The 23451-nt window shown below is 41.3% G+C and overlaps 1 protein-coding gene across 7 annotated transcripts in view; it reads right to left on the minus strand.

The window, feature by feature from the left end:
- msi2b (musashi RNA-binding protein 2b) overlaps positions 1-23451 on the minus strand; it is a 626013-nt gene that overhangs the window by 172765 nt on the left and 429797 nt on the right. For all 7 annotated transcript variants that reach the window (XM_061962104.1, XM_061962107.1, XM_061962103.1 and 4 more), the window contains one exon: positions 7535-7617. In XM_061962104.1, coding sequence (XP_061818088.1) covers positions 7535-7617 — 83 coding nt within the window. The remainder of the gene's footprint in view (positions 1-7534; positions 7618-23451) is intronic.

Genomic DNA, 23451 nt, shown 5'->3' on the forward strand with positions numbered 1-23451 from the left:
TTTTCGTTCGTTCGTCCGTGTTGATGGGCTCATATTTCTCATCCAATTTGAAGCCTAAATATTCCCACAACAGGACATTTGGCTTTATAATTGTATTTTTTTCTTTCTAATTTGTGTTACTTTGCGGCACCTCTCACTGGCGAGTCGCAAGGCAAAGCTCTCAATTTACCGGTCGATCTACGTTCCCATCCTCACCTATGGTCATGAGCTTTGGGTTATGACCGAAAGGACAAGATCACGGGTACAAGCGGCCGAAATGAGTTTCCTCCGCCGGGTGACGGGGCTCTCCCTTAGAGATATGGTGAGAAGCTCTGTCATCCGGGAGGAGCTCAAAGTAAAGCCGCTGCTCCTCCACATCGAGAGGAGCCAGATGAGGTGGTTCGGGCATCTGCTCAGGATGCCACCCGAACGCCTCCCGAGGGAGGTGTTTGGGGTACGTCCGACCGGCAGGAGGCCAAGGGGAAGACCCAGGACACGTTGGGAGGACTATGTCTCCCGGCTGGCCTGGGAACGCCTCGGGATCCCCCGGGAGGAGCAGGACGAAGTGGCTGGGGAGAGGGAGGTCTGGGCTTTTCTGCTTAGGCTGCTGCCGCCACGACCCGACCTCGGATAAGCGGAAGAAAATGGATGGATGGATATATATACATATATATATATATATATATATATATATATATATATATATTTATATTTATAAATGTGTGTTTATATATTGTTACTCAGCCAAATATTTTTTGCCCAACGCGGCCCCCAAGACAAAACGTTTGGACACCCCTGTATTATAATATATAGTTGTTTAATTGCAAATGCAAGGTGCTGAAATATGAATAATCTGATTGGGGACTGGGTACCCCTAAAGCTCAAATATCTGAATTGTCCTGGCACAAGGGCGCGCCAATCGTTGATCGATTTTAAAAGAACGCAAACAATAATTTTGCAGGAACTTAACATTTGTGGATCTTTTTATTACACCGCCTAATTTAATACATCCATTTCCTCTCTGAGTACGACAGTCAGAGTTTATTTGTCTCCTCAGAGCAGTAATTGGTTGGCCGTGTCAGGAAGACGCAGCACGAAACTGACGACATGGACACAATTCCTCCTTCCTGTTGTGAGCATTCTCCTGACTATTAAAAAAAATGACACAGCAGTCGGTTAATGCCACTTTAAGTCCATTTCTATGGAACATGGATTAGTAGTGTAAGGGTGCATAGTGACCCACTCAGTTTTTCCCTAATGATCGTCTTACCATCATTCTCACATTCTATATTGTAGTTGCCTCATTGGTTAGCGAGGTAAAAGTGTGTTGCTGTACTCTATAATCAGGAGGCCTGCAGATGACGCAGGTTGTTCCACAGAGGTGGGGCATAAGTGAATGCCAGTACAGCTTACAGAGAAGGGAGAGAGCATCTTCCTGAGCAGCGCCCTAATTTTAATTATAAATGAGGACACAGTGACAGAGAGAAAGGGCTCGTGAGAGTAAAGACTGGGTGGTACACGAACACAGGGTGAATCGGAGTGTTTGACCAACACACTTAAAGTTCACTCATTCACATCCGAGGCAGCACTGACCCGATGCACTGTCATGGCCCATGAGAGGATGAGGCAAGGCGAAGGTGGGCTGCCCTACACGTGCATCGCCCTCTCAACTTGGGCGGATTTCTGTCGGCATCAATTATTCAGCAACCATCTTAGATAACACTCACAGGGAGGATGGATGAGGTCTATTTCTGTATAGTACTTCATAAAGATGAAGACAGGAGGCATTTTTTATTTTATGTGCTGGTGCTTCAAGAAAGCGAATCCAGCACTCTCCACTGTGTGACTCTTTGCAACTAAGGCAACACCTGAAGGGTCTTTGAAAAATGCTCTCAACACACTCCACATCCTTTCCTTTTTGCACACATTCCCACGTGTCAGCACTTTGTGGATGTGAGGGCCAAGCGTATTTCCTGCATACTAGGGCATTTATCTTAGGCGTTACCAAGAGGGCCTCTTACAAATGTGACAAACGCCTCCAAAAAGGCCTTAAGGCGCTTCTTTAAAATGTGGGCCCTCGCCTAATAACCTTGGTCGTTTGGTTTTCTCGGACTCACAAGGATTCAGAGTGTGTCCAAATAATGTCTTTTGGAAGCTGAAGCGCCTTTTGACAGCATTCGGAGATGCGTGCCACAATTCACAAAAGGTGATTCTGTTCACAGTAGGCAAACACAGTCCATATGAACTTTAGATATGAAAGAAATACAAAGCTAATATGCTGGGGAACTCGGTCAGAGTCCTTTTTTTTTTTTTTTGCAAAAGCTAAAAAGTCATAGTGTTAGCTTTATTTGAATGGCCTGGATTCTCCTTTGAACCCTATATGCAGGGGTCCCCAAATCCGGCCCCCCAGCATCCAAAATCCGGCCCACAGGAAGTCCCAAGTTAAAAAAAAAGTTTTTTATTATTTTTTATTTTTTAAATCTTTCCTTTCTAATCCATTTTCTACCGCTTGTTACTCTTGGTGTCTCCTAGCCGCTCAGGCAAATCATATTGTCTAAAAATCAATTTTCCCATCGATAACGTGACAATGTTAAATGTTGATGAACATCAATGTTAATTGATGTTAAATGACAAAACGGATTATAAAGACAATGTATATATATATATATATATATATATATATATATATATATATATATATATATATATATATATATATATATATACATACAGCCTGGCCCCCGGCCAAATTTTTTTAACCCAATGCGGCCCCCGAGTCCAAAATTTTGGGGACCCCTGCTATATGTCACATTTAGTATTGTGTGTGCAACATTAAGCATAGGAAAGGCTAAGCATGTTTATGTACAACGCACAGCAAAAAGCACAATGATGCAGAGAACTGGGCTGTCATGAAAAGCATCCTGATTGGCAACCAGGAACGGTGTGTCCTGATTGGCAGTCATATTTTTAATTTTTTTTTTAATTACATCAACATAAAAAACACAAGATACACTTACAATTAGTGCACCGACCCAAAAAACCTCCCTCCCCCATTTACACTCATTCACACTCATTCGCACAAAAGGGTTGTTTCTTTCTGCTATTAATATTCTGGTTCCTACATTATATATCAATATAGATCAATACAGTCTGCAGGGATACAGTCCGTAAGCACACATGATTGTATTTTTTTATGACAGTTACAAAAAGGTTGGGGACCACTGAATTGTTGTTATGGGTATTGTTCAAGCATTTGCCGCATGCATGAGCAACACTTTTTTTAACATTTCAACTGCCTACATTTCTTAGTGTTTGCTGCAAATGCAAAAGAAATGACAAATTGTACTTGTTATTTCTAATTAGCATGTTGCGATATCTTATTAGTGCTCCTTACGAACAGACAGCGACTTTGTTTCTAATCAGGCTTTGGAATATGTACAGTGGCTATATCCACAGTGTAAAGTAGTGGAGTGTGTATAATAAGCACGGGTTATAGACAGATAGCAATATTTTGCGTATAAGTTAGGCCACATTAAATGGTTGTTGCCATTTACTGTATGTGTGGATGTATAAAAATGTCAACTGTGTGCTCCTCCGAAATGTCACTGGACGTCTTTTATGCAATAATTGAAATAACACCTTAGATATGCGTCGACCTGAGCACAGAAAGGGATGCAGCAGAAAGGCATTGAGGGGTGCAGACTGGGGTCGTGTGTGACCCGGGCTGGTCCCTGGTGAACGAGGTTCTACTACACTGGTCCTGTCCGTCAGACGGCCAGTCAGTCTGTCAAGTTGTGTAAAAGGCCGGGAGGGTCGACGCCTACTGAAAGGCACTAAAAGTATTCCCTTTCGTCAACCACACAGTCCCTCAAACACAATGCAACCTGCAGGTCATACAATGTGGAGTTTAACCAAGATTTTCTGGAAAAAAGGTTGCACAAAAGCCGCAGCGCCAGTAACAGACTTCAGCTGTTTGAGCACCTAAACAAGTCTTTTGCTGTTTTCTATTTCAACACTATGCACACTACACACATACATGTACCTCAACTTAAGAGTGCCCCAAATTAAAAAGTATTTTAAAATTAGAGCTGTTTCCATGGGAAGGGCAGTGGTGAAAAGAAGAAATGGATGATATTCACTGAATGAAAGACAGAAATCATCAAAAATGTGTCTCAAACTAGGCGAAGTTGCTAGTCTGCACCATACCGAAGCAGAATGAGTAAATAACGCAGGCCAATAATGTTAAAATAATATCTGAACGGTGGACATTTATCCATGAAAATATGGAAAAGCTGCTGATGGTGTGTTTGACGGAGAAGCAGCTGGAAGGAGATATCACAGAAGTCCACTGTCCAAGGTAAATGCTGTACATTGTTATTACATTACTCCATACAAATACTGTAGTGGTACTGTAATATTTCTTATCCAAATGTTTGCTTTTCTTTTTAAAAAGCATGTCACATATTAAAATTGTGCTGTTTGGGGGGACCAGGACCAATTAAAAATAATTACAATTCATTTAAAATAGGAGAAGTTAAAGTGTTTTGTGAAAAAGGTGCGTCACACAAGTGATTTAGTTGGTAAGTTGAGGCACTGCTGTAAATGAATACTAATTTCTAGACCAATCAACTTAAATGAGATATTTCCTGTGGCAAAACTGATGTGGTTGGGAATTTTTGCAATACATTAATTAATTTCAGCATAAAACGCCACAAGGTGACAGGTAACGTTCCTGCGCCCTCCTCTTTAGGTGTCCATCACGTGGAGTACCGTATTTTGCAGACTATAAGCCGCTAGTTTTTTCCCAAGATACGGCTTATAAAACGATGCGACTAATTTATGGATTTTTCTTCGTGAACGGCCATAATGTTTTGTGTTCAAATAGTTTTCATATAACACCAACAGAGACACTGACAATGTGTGGTATTGTGTATGCTATGGTGCCATCTTTTGGATGAGTTTTTTCATTGCAGGTTGAAATATACTTCCTGTTTTTTGCCTTGAACCGGAAGTATAATTGTCTATTGTGTTTCTGCTCGAAAAGATTCTTCATTTATCACTCCAAGCAAGGTGGAACGTTTTACAATATAACTTAAACAATTCATACTCGCCAAACTGTCCCATGTGTGATGTCTGTATTGTTTTCATGCATATTCGTATGTACTATAGTAATGTAATCAAGCTAGTGTCGTTAGCATTAGAGAATATGGTAACACATTTACAAGTGTCTGTGCTAGTATTATTAAATTACAATGGCATTATTTTTGTATTGTTTCAGTTTCATAACTTCACCAAAAAAAATCTCTGTGGAGTTATTGAGTCTGTTTAGCTGATTGGAGAGCTAGCAGCTAGTGGGTCCATGACAATGACTTCTGTTTTGTTTGAGCAGCTGTTTTACTGCCATGTGACAGGCACTGTCTACGTGGAAACAATTAAGGGATGTAATTGAACATTTACAAGATATTATGTATCAGTATATATCTGCGGTTTACAGTCCGGTGCGGCTAATACCGTAAATTCCGGATGCTGCCTTTTTCCTATGCTTTAAACCCGAAGGCTTTTAAAACGGTGCTGCTAGTTTATGGATTTTTCTTTGCTAACTGCCATAAAGCAAGTAGTTAAAAAAATCCCACAAGCAATGACATTGAAAAGGTGTGTTTTTGTTTGTGCTATGGTGCTATCTTTTGGACGAGTTCTCTCACTACAGGTGCTGCGAGGTGAATGTCTAGAGTAGTTCCTTCTGTTTAGTGCTTTCAAACCGGAATTACAAGTGCTGTTCCGTCTTTTAGTCGTCCAAAGCGTTTGTACTATTATGGTTTCTTCATTTATCACTCCAAGCAACGTTTGAAAGTTTTACCATATAACTAAAACTATTCATACTGACTAAACCATCTCATGTGTGATGTCTATGAGTGTTTGTATGCATATTTGTAGGAGCTATCATAATGTAATTAAGTTAACATTGTTAGTATTAGCTAATGTGCTGACACATTTCTGAATGTCTGTGTTAGTATTAATAACTTACAACTGCATTATTTTTGTATTGTTTCAGTTTCACAAATTCCTCGGTAAACTCACCAAGACGTCATCCATCCATTTTCTACTGCCTATTCCCTTCGGGGTCGCGGGGGGCGCTAGAGCCTATCTCAGCTACAATCGGGCAGAAGGCGGGGTACACCCTGGACAAGTCGCCACCTCATCGCAGGGCCAACACAGATAGACAGACAACATTCACACTCACATTCACACACTAGGGCCAAGTTTTTAGTGTTGCCAATCAAGCTATCTCCAGGTGCATGTCTTTGGAGGTGGGAGGAAGCCGGAGTACCCGGAGGGAACCCACGCAGTCACGGGGAGAACATGCAAACTCCACACAGAAAGATCCCGAGGCCGGGATTGAACTCACGACTACTCAGGACCTTCGTATTGTGAGGCAGACGCACTAACCCCTCTTCCACCGTGCTGCCCACCAAGACGTCAATGTGGAGTTATTGAGTCTGTCTAGCTAATTGGAGAGCTAGCTTCTGCAGCTAGTGGGCCCATAACGGTAACTTCTGTTTTGTTTGATCAACCGTTTTACTGCCATAATACAGACACCATTTGGAAACAATTAAGGTTTGTACATAAATATTTACAAAAACTTTCTGTGTAAATACCTAATTTCACAACGTATATATCTGCAGCTTGTCCGGTGCAGCTAATATGTGGACAATATTTTTTATTAAAAAATGTTGTGGGTGCAGCTCATATACCGGTGTAGCCTATAGACCAGAAAATACGATATATGTAAAAATATGTATTTATCTTAAAATTTGATGAGTGCGGCTTAAATACCAGTGCGCTCTATAGCCCGGAAAATACGATATTTTGTGTACACTTCACACATTGGCCACAGTTATCGGATTATATACTGTATAATATATACTATGATAAATATTTTTTGCCACTATTTTATTTTTATTGTGCAAAGCTTTGGAGGTTCCACCGTAATAGTGTATCCCTCCAGAGGCTCACACGGTGGTGGAGAAGGTCTCACACTCACTAAATCGAAAAATAATTATCATTAAACGACACGATGACTTTAAGGGGGTGCTATATAGTAAGCTCTGCTACGGAATGACCAAGCTAGTGTAAATAAAACGAGCATCACGGGAGCCCGTGGACGACGTTAATCCCCAACTAATGAACTCAGCCTGTGGAAGCACCGTCCCTACTGCATCCTTGGGCATTGTCACTGTGTGTGTGTATGTGTGTGTGTGTGTGTGTGTGTGTGTGTGTGTGTGTGCTTGGGATTCAGGAAGAGGGACAAGCTCCAGTCTCCTGTCCCTCAGCCTGACAGGCACAACTCAGTCACACAATTTCACGCTCTGTGGCTAGTACACACCACCGCTTTCCCATCCCTGAGACCCTCAGACCCACAGGTGGTGCTCACGTGTGAGTGGGTCAAACAAACACACCACCACCTCTGCTAATAATACTTGGGGAAAGAAGAAATCAAATATTAATCCCTAAATGCCCGCCTGGAATTCCCCCCCCAAAAAAAGAGTGGACTTACCATTTTATTATTGATTTCATGAAAATGAATGTCACAGACTTTCTCAACGATGTCTTCACTCTCAAAAGTTATGAAACCAAATCCTGTGCAGGGAGAAGCAGATGGCGGGGAGGGGGAGAAAATGGGGCATAAAGTTAGTACCAACTCAAAAGGGAAAGCACAACAAGATCGATTATTACAGCAAAGCAGAGGCATCTTTGTGGAGAGTATATAGGATTTGGCATGGAAAGACAAGACATTGTCCTCTTAATACGGAGGAGGTTGAAATCTGCCACATTGTTAAGGGCACTCTAAGACCTCTCCCACAAAGAGAAGCTGGGGAAAAAAGAAAAAAAAACTCATTTAATGAGATTCAAGGAGCCTGCGTCCAGAATGGGAATTTCATTACATGTTTTTTTCGGCCCCTTTCTTTGAATTCTGACTGTATAAGCTACTATGGTTGTTCCGTTAATGCAGGTTTCAACATCATTTACTGTACATTGGAATGCTGGTGTCCTAGAGCTTAACCACTCTCTTAACACAGGCAGACACACATGATGTTGGAGGCTTATGAACACAAGTGCAATGTGATGCTCTCCTCTGTGTTTTGATGGTGATGCACAAAGCAATCTGGCTTTTTCGACAGCAGGGGTTGGAAAGAAAAAACAACGTCCTATTACTTTTGCAAAAGAGCAAATGGCACAAAAGGGAAACAGTTAGTGGATAAAGCAGCAAGAGCAGCTGAAAGGAGATGAGTTTCCTTTCAAAAAAAGGCGAAGGACCAGACGATGAAATCAAACCAACGCCGCTGGAGCTTTCGCAGCAAACGGGCCACCGAACTGACTGGCATTCGCCACAGGAAACCCATCAAATTATTACCATGGGATGTCAGATGGGGTAATAACAGTTGGAATCTACTGAGCCAGGAAATGATACCTGGAAACTCACCGGACACTTTGTTAGCAATACTTGCAAAGTGTGAGCATATCTAATACAACAGTGGTCACAAACAAGAAAATTAGGCAGAGAAACTCAAAGTTTGAACGCGAAAACATATTCAAGTTAAACTGTGAGGTAAAGTGCTTTATTGACATAAAATTTGATTTTACATTATAAGTTTACTTTTACAATAAACACTCGTTTATCGCTGTAAATTGGTTCGGTGGCTGGCTGTGTTTAATGAATTTCTGAAAAGTATGAAATTAACAATAAATCAAATATTTTCTTGGCTAGAGCATAAAAACTGCTTACGCCCTTCTGAATATGTTATTTTTTTAACATTATGAGAGCCCAACAGACATAAAATAAAACCCACATAATCACTTTTATATTTAACATGCTAACGCTGCCTGAGGCTTAACCAATCAGTGGCCACGATACTGAACAGTGCACTCTGTTTGGTTATGGTCTCATTTAGTGGCAAACACTAATGTACATTGATAGGTAAATATATATATATATATATATATATATATATATATATATATATATATATATATATATAAAACTGCATCTCTACTTTCATTGTTTCATTTAGAATACATATCATTAACATATCTCCTAAATAAAAACAATTCTTGAAGTATGCAGTTGTATGCGTCTTGTGCACAATGTGTGCAGATTCTCTCACAAGAGCGCATCTGCAGCACACAACAAAAAATGGGTTTAATTGTGGATGCACCGGACTGCTTCTAAAATGCTCATAAAAAGTGGTACAAGTCTCCTGCAGTTAAGAGCATGATAACATGAATGTGTAGTAAATGATCGAGTGTTTCCATGGTGAAAGCTGAGTAGTACACGCAAAAACCTCAGTTAAATAAGGCGGTCTGCATCAGGAATGAATAGCACGTGCAATAGTACACGCTACTTTATAGACTGCACACGCTGTTTAGCATGTGGTATTTGGATCTTAGTAAATCAGGCCCTTTAATGTAAACGTCATTTGGGGAAAATAAAAGGTGTTTAAATATTTTATAGATTTAACAGTAGTGTGTAAAAGGGGATATATGAAGATTTTCTTCTTTTCTGAATTGTTACAATGTTGGATAATGGTGGTAAATAAAGTCAAAGCGTGGGAGTGAGCTTGCACACCGTTTTGGATGGTTCTGAAAGCTAGGTTTTGGAGTCTTTTTTTAACAGCTCGTTGAAGGTTAATTGACATACATTTGTGGTCATTCTTGGACATGCTGTGTCGGTAAGCCTCCTCCCCTTAGCTGAGCCGTTGCAGCTTGAACCTCCGTACTTTCCTTCTTGTTTCATGCCCTCTCTCTCGCCTGCTTTTGGTCTGTAAAACTTTGTCCATGACAATTGGGCCACTAGGAAATTAGATTTGCTGCTAAACTCCAGCGTAAAAAGATGGCTACATTTTGACTTGGTTTGAGGAAACACAAGACAGGTAGGATTAGTTATTGTTTTCATCAAATCTTAGCATGCGCAAAATAACATCAAAATGCGACATGCAGTGAGATAAATGCTGGTAAAGCATTTTTTTTTTAATGCAGCTCTGTATCGATCGGAGAGTGTGCAAATGTACCAAATGTGTGAGCGGCGAACCTATATAATGTTTATTTGCAACCGTGACTGAAAAAAAATACGGATGATGTTGATCTTTAAGACATTTTCTGAAGACAAAAATATGATACTTTTGGAGAGGGTTCCACAAATGAAAACATCTTGCAGGCAGATTCAAAAGACTGTGAAGCAAAATTCACCCCAAATTTACACCAACGCATATCCAGTACATATTATCTTTACCACAATAAAAGGTTTTATCGATTTGTATTCATTTATGTATCTATTCTTTGTGTTTTAAATGGTTTAAGTGTTTTAAATGTAGATACAATGTACATTACGATCATCATGGGTCCCCTTTAAGTGTTTGAATATTATTTAAAAAGCATTGCTTTAGAAAATGTATCACAACATAATAACAGACATTGTTACAAGAATAGCTTTTAGAGAGTTGTAATGACAAATGTGCATTTATGCAGTGCAGAATGACTCAACATCTCTGAAACGTCAGTGGCAAAGCATTTTGGGCAGTTTTTCTGCGTAATGTTATCATCGTGCATGTGCAAATGTGAAGTTGATGTGGTAGTGACGGTCTGCAGAAGCAAACAAGTCAACATGGAAGACGCTTAACAGCAGGTTAGTACTCTCCATGGGAAATTTGAGTGCAAAAAAAACATGACGGAACAGTCGATAAAGTATTATGCACACTCTACAGCAGTGGTCCCCAACCTTTTTGAAACTGCGGACCGGTCAACGCTTGAAGATAGAGGGGGTGGGGGGTTTGTCACAAAAAAATACAATCATGTGTGCTTACGGACTGTATCCCTGCAGACTGTATTGATGTATATTGATGTATAATGTAGGAACCAGAAATATTAATAACAGAAAGAAACAACCCTTTTGTGTGAATGAGTGTGAATGAGTAAATGGGGGAGGGAGGTTTTTTGGGTTGGTGCACTAATTGTAAGTGTATCTTGTGTTTTTTATGTTGATTTAATTAAAAAAAAAAAAATATATATATATATATATATATATATATTTTATTCTTGTGCGGCCCGGTACCAAACGATCCACGGACCGGTACCGGGCCGTGGTCCCGGTGGTTGGGGACCACTGCTCTACAGGAAGGAGTTTTATTTTAAATGAAACACTTCAATCTTAAAATAGCACATTAATAACACAACATGAATGACAGGTCCACATTAAAGTGAATGCATGTTTGTTTTGAAAAACAGTTTTCTTGCTAACGTTAAAATGTCGTTAAAGGTGTTCAATAGGTCTGTCAACATTCATACATTAAGTCATGCGATTAATCACAAACATGTTTACATGGGCTTCACGGTGGCAGAGGGGTTAGTGCATCTGCCTCACAATACGAAGGTCCTGAGTAGTCTTGGGTTCAATCCCGGGCTCGGGATCTTTCTGTGTGGAGTTTGCATGTTCTCCCCGTGACTGCGTGGGTTCCCTCCGGGTACTCCGGCTTCCTCCCACCTCCAAAGACATGCACCTGGGGATAGGTTGATTGGCAACACTAAATTGGCCCTAGTGTGTGGATGTGAGTGTGAATGTTGTCTGTCTATCTGTGTTGGCCCTGCGATGAGGTGGCGACTTGTCCAGGGTGTACACCGCCTTCCGCCCGATTGTAGCTGAGATAGGCTCCAGCGCCCCCCGCGACCCCAAAAGGGAATAAGCGGTAGAAAATGGATGGATGGATGGATGTTTACATTATTCATGTATAAACACAGATTAATCAAACAATTTATTTTGACCATACATGATCCTTTACCTTAACCACAGATGGTTACCTGAAAGGCGGCTTGTGTTGTTATAGGCATAGGCGCTGATCCAGTGGGTGCTTCGGGGGCCCTAGCACCCACGGACAATGCCGAGCACCCACGTGGGATTGATGGCAAATTCTTTCTCACCACCAAGCAAAAACCGCGCATGCTCAGAAAAGTAGCTTCAGATTTACCGCCCATCCGCCAGAAATGTAGATCAGCGCCTATGGTTATAGGGTCAGTGATCAGATCGATGCATACCCCAGTGCAAAGATGAGTACGGAGACTTGACTGTTGTAACACTATGTATAATCTGATCACAATGTAGTTGTTTGAAAAATGTACTGTATATTTACCACTATGTACGTAGTAGACACATGTGTTACTTGTTGATTGAACTGGATACGAGTAAATATAGTTGCGTTAATTCCGGAGTAATCCACATGTGCAGCCATGTGCTCAGAGTCATAATCCACTACACTGGACAAATCTCAAGGCCAAACACTGAGCGGAAGCCTTTGTTGGTTCAGTATCCTTTATAGAAGCTCTACGTAGACCGCTAGATAATGGGTGATGCGTCTATTATATATACTCTTTAACACCTCAGAGTGTTTAAAGAGCTTCTGTACTTTCCACGCTATGTAAGTATGTACTCTCTTTAATATTTACAGCATAATGGCATTTACAGTTCTGTCATAAACTCTTTATCTCTTCCTCGTATTTATCCTTTCTGTACATCCGCCTCCCCCTCATAAAGACAAACAACTCCTCCTCGCGCTCCCCCAAAACCCCTCCTTTGTTGCGTTCACGTGCCGAAACGTATCAAAACGGTTGTGTCAAAGGAAGGCAAACGTGTGAGCTGATTAAGCACAGACAACATCTAATCTAATGAGATCTTATGAGAGCGAACGTCAATTTCCACCAAGGCGTCTAAACAGCGAGCTGTGGCGAAAGTGCGGCGTATACGTGTGAGGAGGTGAGGGGGGGGGGCGGGGGAGAGGACGAGGGAACGGTGATGACGACAGGCAGGAACAGGAGGAAGATTCTTCTCCCGCTCACCCCACCTTCATGCCAGCGCACCGAGCACTTTTGACAACCAACAAATCAACCGCCAGGAGTAATTTGTCACAGAGGGCTGTGGGAGGAGGGAGTGGAGTCTGGGGGGAAAGGCGGGAGGGGAGGGAGGGAGTGCATGTGGCGGCAAAAAGGAAAAAGGTGGAAATGAAAGGAGAGGGGGAGGGAAAGAGAGACGGAAAAAATGACAAGGGAAGAGGTTAGCGCACATGGCCCCTGTCGCCACACTCCTTCCTGCAGCTACAGGCAGCTCCTCCATCAAGTGACAGGACATTTTCTACTGCACCATTATATCCACTTGGGTCAGGCCGGAGCCACATCAACGCGGATACCACCAGCCGAGCCTTCTACACATGGCTGGATCTGTTTAAGAGAACAATGAGACATTCTGCCGCGGTGTAAGCGCACACATACACAACACCCGTCCTTGGTTCAGCACACACCTTCCCAGCCCGTCCCCCCGAGGACTCCCTTAAGTCCTGAACCTGTCATTGCAGCCCTGTGCACAGCAATCCCATTTTCCAGACTTTACGGACAATAACAGGGCACAAAACAGCACCGATTGCCTTCCCGTGTTGCGGCCCGTTGAAAACGTCCACACGTGGCTGGGAGACGACCTCCACGAGACTATTAAAGAGTGTCACCACTGACAGACACAAGGAGAGAGGTGTCATCACGCTCGCAATGAACAACATCCCCACAGCTTAAACAATACCCTGTAAATGGAAACACATGGTTGTCTGATAGGATGGGTAATAATAGGTGTTGTGGGGCCGCTGGCGGAGGCTTAGACTGCACTTGCTCACACTTATTAGCCGGTGCCGTGCTTGGCCTCATTGCTCGCCGCACGGATTGGCAGGGAGACGACTTTCACAGCCTCTTACCAGCTTCATCATACTCGGGCCCCTACTGTGACCGTCTAAAACGAAGCGCATTTGAGGCGTGTTGATATCATCCAAAGGAGCTCAGCGATGCATAATCTTAGTGTTAAGTCAGGCACATGGTGCAAAAAGGGTTGTCAGTAGGCATCTTTCTGAGAGAGAACTAATGATTTTTCGGGGAAATTTTGCTGTGTCCTTGCAGAAGACTAAAGCACTTATACAACTGAGTTTTAGCTCAGGTTAGCTCATTAAACTTCAGCTCAGTAACTCAATAAATAACCGTTCAAAAATAACAAATGCACCTTTTAAGGTCTTGTCCTGGCTACTCAGTACAATATGGCAGTCATCAACAATAGTAATATGTGTCTTTCCCTGTGCCTGACACTTGCCAATGAAATGTTTAGAGATGTCCGATAATATCAAACTGCCGATATTATTTGGCCGATAAATGCTTTACAATGTAATATCAGAAATTATCGGTATCGGTTTCAAAATTATCGGTTTTGGTTTCAAAAAGTAAAATGTATGACTTTTTAAAATGCCGCTGTGTACACGGACGTAGGGAGAAGTACAGAGTGCCAATAAACCTTAAAGGCACTGCCTTTGCGTGCCGGCCCAGTCACATAATATCTACGGCTTTTCACACACACAAGTGAATGCCATCCATACTTGGTCAACAGCCATGCAGGTCACACTGAGGGTGGCCGTATAAACAACTTTAACACTGTTACAAATATGCACTACACTGTGAACCCACACCAAACAAGAATGACACACACATTTCGGGAGAACATCCGCACCGTAACACAACATAAACACAACTGAACAAATACCCAGAACCCCTTGCAGCACTAACTCTTCCGGGACGCTACAATATACACCCCCCACAATATACAATATACGCTACAATATACACCCCCCGCTAACACCTACACCCCCCCCCCCCCCGCCCCCCCTACCTCAACCTCCTCAGGGAGAGCATGTCCCAAATTCCAAGCTGCTGTTTTGAGGCATGTTAAAAAAAAAAATGCACTTTGTGACTTCAATAATAAATATGGCAGTGCCATGTTGGCATTTTTTTCCATAACTTGAGTTGATTTATTTTGGAAAACATTGTTACATTGTTTAATGCATCCAGCGGGGTATCACAACAAAATTAGGCATAATAATGTGTTAATTCCATGACTTTATATATCGGTACCGGTTGATATCGGAATCGGTAATTAAGAGTTGGACAATATTGGAATATCGGATATTGGCAAAAAAGCCATTATCGGACATCTCTAGAAATGTTAATACACAATTTATTGGAGATAAGCTTTACTATTATCAGAGGTTTCTTTATTTTTACACTTAACAAAGTTTAACATTTCTTGCACAATTAATTAATTACATTTTAGGCTCGTGGCGAATTGACCTTTAATTTAATAATTTAATAACAATTTAATGAAATTTCCTTTCCTATGGGAGAAATTTAATTTACATTAATTTGCAGTATACCTTCCAAAAAACTAAATAACAACAACAAATGCATTTGTGCAATAACAAAAAACAAAGCAACCACTTTGCTAATGTTGATTGACATTATTAAAGGTGTACGGCCCATTTTTCTTTTTAAATTTTGCCTATCGTTCACAATCCTTATGAGAGACAAGAAGACAAACATTTTTGGGGGTTTTTTGCATTCTCCATCCATCCATCCATCTTCTTCCGCTTATCCGAGGTCGGGTGGCGGGGGCAGCAGCCTAAGCAGGGAAGCCCAGACTTCCCTCTCCCCAGCCACTTCGTCCAGCTCTTACTGTGGGACCCCGAGGCGTTCCCAGGCCAGCCGGGAGACATAGTCTTCCCAACGTGTCCTGGGTCTTCCCCGCGGCCTCCTACCGGTCGGACGTGCCCTAAACACCTCCCTAGGGAGGCGTTCGGGTGGCATCCTGACCAGATGCCCGAACCACCTCATCTGGCTCCTCTCGATGTGGAGGAGCAGAGGTTTTACTTTGAGCTCCCCCCGGATGGCAGAGCTTCTCACCCTATCTCTAAGGGAGAGCCCCGCCATCCGGCGGAGGAAACTCATTTCGGCCGCTTGTACCCGTGATCTTGTCCTTTTGGTCATAACCCAAAGCTCATGACCATAGGTGAGGATGGGAACGTAGATCGACCGGTAAATTGAGAGCTTTGCCTTCCGGCTCAGCTCCTTCTTCACCACAACGGATCGATACAGCGTCCGCATTACTGAAGACGCCGCACCGATACGCCTGTCGATCTCACGATCCACTCTTCCCTCACTCGTGATTTGTAATTTGTGAAATCTGCTTGTTTTAGGTTGGCTAGCAATGCAGTTAATCCATTCTGCCTCTGAATCACTTTAAAATGCACACAAAAACTGCCAACAACATTTAATTTACGTTCGGTAACCTGTATAATAACCAAGCTGTAGCAACATTGTTATTGTAAGACCGAACACTGAAGTACTGTTTATCTAGCGTAGTAACACATCGCCTTGAGACGGCATGCTACAGTATTAACCGTAAGCTAGCTTTTTGCGTCAGCACCAGAATCGCTTTTGAGTTTGTAAAGCACAACACAATGCAATAGGACACCAATCTTACTGACTGAAAAACATGAACAATCATATTACAGTATCTGTAAAGTATCAGCCCACCTTTCATGCTACGTGTATCATGATCGACTCGATGGACAGTTGTCCATTTGGTCAAGTTTTTTCCAATTGATTTTGATTAAGCACGTCATTTCTGTCCGCATAGCTTGGCTCCAAGCTCCACATTTGCAGCTTAAAGTCACGCCGACCTCACTCTCTTGGCTTCCGTCTGCTCCAACGTTTCATCCTCTACTTCGCGCTTGCTTCTATAACCAGCATTCATCCTCTGTATATTCAGGTTCAAAAAATTAAGGTTGTGAATCCTTATCTGTCCAAAAATAGTCTTCTCTGTTGTCTATTACCAAGTCCGACATGATTACAACAAACTTGCGAAGTTGGAACACACTTTTGTTGCTGGAAGTAGGAAGTGTGTCTACATCAAACGTTAATTGAGGGTTTTAAAGTTGTTTTAGAGGGCTTTGAAGGCTCCAACGGTGACACTCATTAGCCACATCTTGCAAGCATTTGTTTTGTTTATCATCTTTAGAATTCTGTGTTCTTGTCTCTCATAGTGATTTTGAACAGCGCCGTTCCCCTTTAAGATCAGGATCTATTATTTAAATCAGGGGGTGCAGACCGCAGCTCGTTTTTAAATGGCCCATTACACATTCTAAAAACAAAAAAAAAAACATCCCACATTAGAAAATTACACAAAAAAATCTATAAACATTTTCAACTGAAAACCAAGATGTCCGACCACCTGTGTTTCTTACTGTTGGTTGTTGGTTAAAGTTTATTATAGTATGATACATCCCATATTTTAAGGGCAGCACGGTGGTAGAGGGGTTAGTGCATGTGCCTCACAATACGAAGGTCCTGAGTAGTCCTGGGTTCAATCCCGGTCTTTCTGTGTGGAGTTTGCATGTTCTCCCCGTGACTGTGTGGGTTCCCTCCGGGTACTCCGGCTTCCTCCCACCTCCAAAAACATGCACTTGGGGATAGGTTGATTGGCAACACTAAATTGGCCCTAGTGTGTGAATGTGAGTGTGAATGTTGTCTGTCTATCTGTGTTGGCCCTGTGATGAGGTGGCGACTTGTCCAGGGTGTTCTTGTTTTCTGCCTCTATAGATCTTTGTGTTATAAATATTCGATAGAATGTATTTTTCTTGTTGCAAGCATTTTTCGGTCCTTTTGTCATCCACGGTTGATTGTTCTTTTTTTGTTTCTTACTTAATTGTTTGTATGGACAATGTTTATCATAAAGCATCAGGAAGGTATGAAATAAATGATCCTATGCTTCATTTGCATCATCTTCACTATATACATTGTCCCAACATTGTTCCCTCAGATCATTTTTTAAAGTGTACATTCTTTCCTCGGTGCATAGTCTTTGAAATGTTTTTTTTTGTCAGCCTTCATAGATTGTGAAAACTGGTAGGTGATCGCTAGTAGTATAATTTTCAAAATCATTAGTAAATATATGTTATCAGTAAGTGTGGTACAACATCCCGTGATTCTGCTTGGCTTTGCAATTTTAGGATACTAATTTATGCTATACATTGTATATAAGAAGTCACACTCACCGTGTTAGGGTTCAAAAGGTCGGTGTTGAAATCTCCACATAAGAACATTACTTTTTGACTGATTTCGGTAAAAGTCGCCTTAATCTAGTGCTCAAACCTTTCTATGCTTGACTTAGGTGCGCTGTATAAACAACTGATCAGTACATTCTTGCTTTTTTCATGACATATTTCAACAGTTATACACTCACAAATATTATCAACAGCAGATGACATGTTTTTACCACTTTGTAATGCAAGTCTTTCATCACATATATTGCAATTTTGCCTCCATTCTTGTTTGTTCTGTTAATGTAATTCAGTTCATATCCTTACAGTTCAAAATGTGTTGCCCTTTCAGCATTGATCCATGTTTCCGATATAGCGATCACTTCAATGGTTGTTTGAATTGTCCCAAATAATGTATGGTATTGTTATAAATTGCATACAAACTCCTGCAGTTGAGGTGAATAATAGACAATTTATTATTGGATTAAATGCTGGTATTGTATTGTCTGTGTAGTATAAACAGTTATTCTGACTATTGGAGAAGAACTTTGTATTTGGGTCTCTATCATATTCAAACTCTGGATTTTTAATTATTATCAATTATTATCAATAATATATATATATATATATATATATATATATATATATATATATACATATATATATATATATATATATATATATATATATATATATATATATATATATATATATATATATATATATATATATATATATATATATATATATATATATATATCTATATCAAAGGGGTTATATTAGGCAAGGCAAGTTCATTTTAGAGCACAATTTGTAGGAAAAGCTATTCAAAGTATTTTACAGAGGAAAAATTACAAAAAGGTAAATAAATTCATAGATGAAAAATACAACTATAAAAATAACCATGAAGTCATCTATTTTACTTTGATACCTATAACACAAAGCTAAAATGTAAATGTTTTGTTCAGATATTAGCATATATTAACTTATATTGTGTTGGTTTTAGTATTTTTCAAGTACAAAATGCATCAAAGTGGCCCGCACATTTATTTTTTTCTGAAAAACTTTGGCACCCTTGATTTAAATATATTCAATACATCAAACAAATACACCTCATCCATAGCAATATGTTTAAACCCAATTCACTTAAATGCTTTCAGTCAGCATGCACAAGTTTAAAAAATAAAACATGAATTGCTATCAACTTGATAAACTTGTTCAAATTAAATTATTATTAATGCCAATTCAACTTAAAAGGATCCATCCGGTTGTAAAGAACCTGAGATAAAAACAAACAATCAATTGTTTGATGAATCACTCCTTAATAAAATGGAAGAAAGGAAGACGCATACTTCTGTAATATTTAGTACACTCAACAAAATTATTTTTCAAAAGCATTTCAGAGAATACAATACATCTAGTACAATAAAGGTGCGCTTTTTATTGTGGCCTGTTATGGTAGCCAGCCTAAAGCATACCTGTACATAATCATGCTGTTTAATCAGCAGGATGACCTGCCACACCTGTGAGCTGGATGAATCATCTCAGCACACGAGAAGTGCTCACTAACACAGATTTAGTCCAATCTGTCAACACCATTTCAGAGAGTTAGGGCTTTTTTGTACAGAGAAAAAGTTGAGCTCATGAAAGATGGGAGCAAAAACAAGTGGTTCTATTTTTGTTGAGTGTATATTGCACACGTGACTTGTATTGACATCTTTTTGTGACCGCACTTTAAAACTTGTGATAGAGATTTGAAGCAATCTGATTCCACCACGCTTCTTATCAGACCTTTTAATTATGTCGTTTTATTTCCCAGACAAGGAGGCAGCTGTACAAATGCTTGCAAATGCGCTGGTATTGATTTCTTTTGGTCAGAATATATAGAATGATTTTATACAAAACGTATAACACTGGAGAGAAAAAAATCCAGTGCCTAGCGAATTCTTTTAAAAGTCACACTCACCTTTTCACACACTAATTGCTACCAATATGTCTGCAACCCACTTGCAGTTACAACTGCTCCTCCTCTACTTCCCCGGCCTGGATATTCAGCAATAATTATACACGATCAAACCCTCACCTAACCTGTCAGGCACACTACAGAAAGCTCCCGCACAGAACCGTTGGTATGTGTGCCCCGGCGTCTAAAGTCCCGTCTTTTTGTACTGCGGGGAAGCAGACACCCACTGCACACTGTGAGGCCTTTGATCACTTTTCTGTGTGCAATTATGAGAGATCCACAGCCCCGAGAATTAATCCCCTGTTTAATACAGTGAACTCTCCAGAAGTACAGGACAAACATGGGAGAAAAGGCACTTGAGGAATTAAGAGAAACAAAAGCATTCATTAAGAATATTTGTTTTCTATTGAATAAACATACAGAACACTCAAAGTTCGATATCGTGCAGTTCGATACAAAGCGGCGTTCTATATACTTACAAAGCAAATCTTTATGAAAGTCTACAAAAAGAAGGAATAAAAAAAAAAAAAGAAACCCCCCCCCCCCCCCCCCTTTATGTGACGTGAAAGTAAATCCACCATTCACGTTACGTCACATGAGGGCACTATCCAGTATTTACGTTAGTCACGTGGGGGCACTATCCACCATTCACGTTACGTCACATGAGGGCACTATCCAGTATTTACGTTACGTCACGTGGGGGCACTATCCACCATTCACGTTACGTCACGTGGGGGCACTATACACCATTCAAGTCATGTCACATTGGGGGCACTATCCACCATTCATGTTACGTCACATGGGGACACTATACAGCAGTCAAAGTCATGTCACATTGGGGGAACTATCCACTGATTGCGTTACGTCACGTGGGGGCACTATCAACCATTCACGTTACGTCACGTGGGGGCACTATCCACCATTCCTGCTTTGTCAAGTCATGTCACATTGAGGGCACTATCCACCTATCAAGTCATGTCACATGGGGACACTATACACCATTCAAGTCATGTCACATTGGGGGCACTATCCACCTATCAAGTCATGTCACATGGGGACACTATACACCATTCAAGTCATGTCACATTGGGGACATTAGCCACCATTCACATTACGTCACATGGGGGACACTATACACCAGTCAAGTAATGGCACATGGGGGCACTATACACCAGTCAAGTAATGTCACATGGGGACACTATACACCAGTCAGCACATGGGGGGCACTATCCACCATTCACGTTACGTCACATGGGGACACTATACACCAGTCAAGTAATGTCACATGGGGGCACTATACACCAGTCAAGTAATGTCACATGGGGGCACTATCCACCATTTACGTTACGTCACGTGGGAGCACTATACACCATTCACGTTACGTCACGTGGGGGCACTATCCACCATTCAAGTCATGTCACATGAGGGGCACAATCCACCATTCCTGTTATGTCACGTGGGTGCACTATACACCATTCATGTTACGTCACGTGGGGGCACTATACACAATTCAAGTCATGTCACTTGAGGGGCACTATACACCATTCCTGTTATGTCACGTGGGGGCACTATACACCATTCAAGTCATGTCACATTGGGGGCACTATCCACCATTCATGTTACGTCAGATGGAGACACTGTACACCAGTCAAGTAATGTCACATTGGGGGCACTATCCACCATTCACGTTACGTCACATAGGTACACTATACACCAGGGGTCCTCAAGTACAAATCTTGAAGGTCCACAAATGTTTTTTGGAAACAGGCTGGGTCCGTTTATTATCGGTCAAGCTTATATAATAGCAGGAGGTAGGTAGTTTAACATTTTCTTAAAATTAACAAAAATAAAATAAATATCCAATAAAATACATGAAACATTTTCTTTGAAACAAAAATAAATAAGAACTTTGAAAAAATGTGTCCTCTGCATTTGACCCATCCCTTGATCACCCCCTGGGAGGTGAGGGGAGCAGTGGGCAGCAGCGGCGCTGCGCCCGGGAATAATTTTTGGTGATTTAACCCCCAATTCCAAGCCTTGATGCTGAGTGCCAAGCAGGGAAGAATGCTGGTATGAGCTTTTAAACATAACCCGTTAACTGCTGCCAATCAAATGGTGAATAAGATACTCTTTAGGGTTCATATGTTTGTAAATCTGACTGTGATGAAGTCAGTGCCTCACCAGCCATCAACCTCACCGCACGTTACTGCTCTGTTGCTATTTGTTGTTGTGTCATAGATTTAAGAAAAATCTTGCTTGATGTTTCATATGACTTTTTCAGCCTCGTGATTTCTTTTTTTCTTAGCTCTGAATCATGAGGAAATGTCTCTTCAAATTCGCGGTGCTCTTTCAGATAGCGACGTTTCAGATTTTCACTTTTCACCAGAGCAACAGTAGTGTTGCATAGTAGACACATTGGTCTGGTACTTGCAGTAGGTAGGATGAAAACATATTGCTCTGTCCATTCTTCCTTGAAATGTCGGTTTTCCCTGTCCACCTTTCTTTTACCAGCCTGAGCCAACTTGGAGCATGCCATTGTGATTTGATTCACATTCAGTGACTGACAAGTGAACAGTTAGCGAAGTAGCGATACGAGACAACTGTGTGCCTGCAGCGAAGGGTTCCATGCACTGTGCACATGACCCAGGTGGTAACAGCCTATCAGCGCGTCGTTGTGAAAGAGATGACAACCCATACCCCGGAATTAGCCAATCAGAGTGGCGTTCTCTCGCTCTCACTCCGTCTCTCTCTCTCTCTCTCTCTCAGAGAGAGAGAGAGAGAGACGGAGTGAGAGAGAGACGGAGTGAGTGAGACACAGAAGTGTAAACGAAACGTGGAGATATTTGACTAAAAACAACAAAGAACGTTGACATGCGCTAGCGATAACTCACAGATAAATACAATTATTATATTTTTTATAATAATTATAATTATAATAATTAAAAAAACATTTTTTATTTTTTTATTTTTTTTACTATAATTCGTGCTGGGTCCGGACGGATACGTCGCTGGGTCCGGACATGGACCGCGGTCCGCCTGTTGAGGATCACTGCTATACACCATTCAAGTTATGTCACATTGGGGGCACTATCCACCATTCAAGTCATGTCACATTGGGGGCACTATCCACCATTCATGTTACGTCAGATGGAGACACTGTACACCAGTCAAGTAATGTCACATTGGGGGCACTATCCACTATTTACGTTACGTCACGTGGGGGCACAATCCACCATTCCTGCTTTGTCACGTGGGGGCACTATCCACCATTCCTGCTTTGTCACATGGGGGCACTATACAGCATTCAAGTCATGTCACATGGGGGGCACTATCCACCATTCAAGTCATGTCACATTGGGGGCACTATCCACCATTCAAGTCATGTCACATGGGGACACTATACACCAGTCAAGTAATGTCACATGGGGGCACTATCCACCATTCACGTTACGTCACGTGGGAGCACTATACAACATTCACGTTACATCACGTGGGGGCACTATCCACCATTCAAGTCATGTCACATGAGGGGCACAATCCAGTATTCCTGTTATGTCACGTGGGGGC

Source organism: Nerophis lumbriciformis, linkage group LG09, assembly GCF_033978685.3.
Source record: "Nerophis lumbriciformis linkage group LG09, RoL_Nlum_v2.1, whole genome shotgun sequence".
In the NCBI taxonomy this organism is placed as follows: Eukaryota; Metazoa; Chordata; class Actinopteri; order Syngnathiformes; family Syngnathidae; genus Nerophis; species Nerophis lumbriciformis.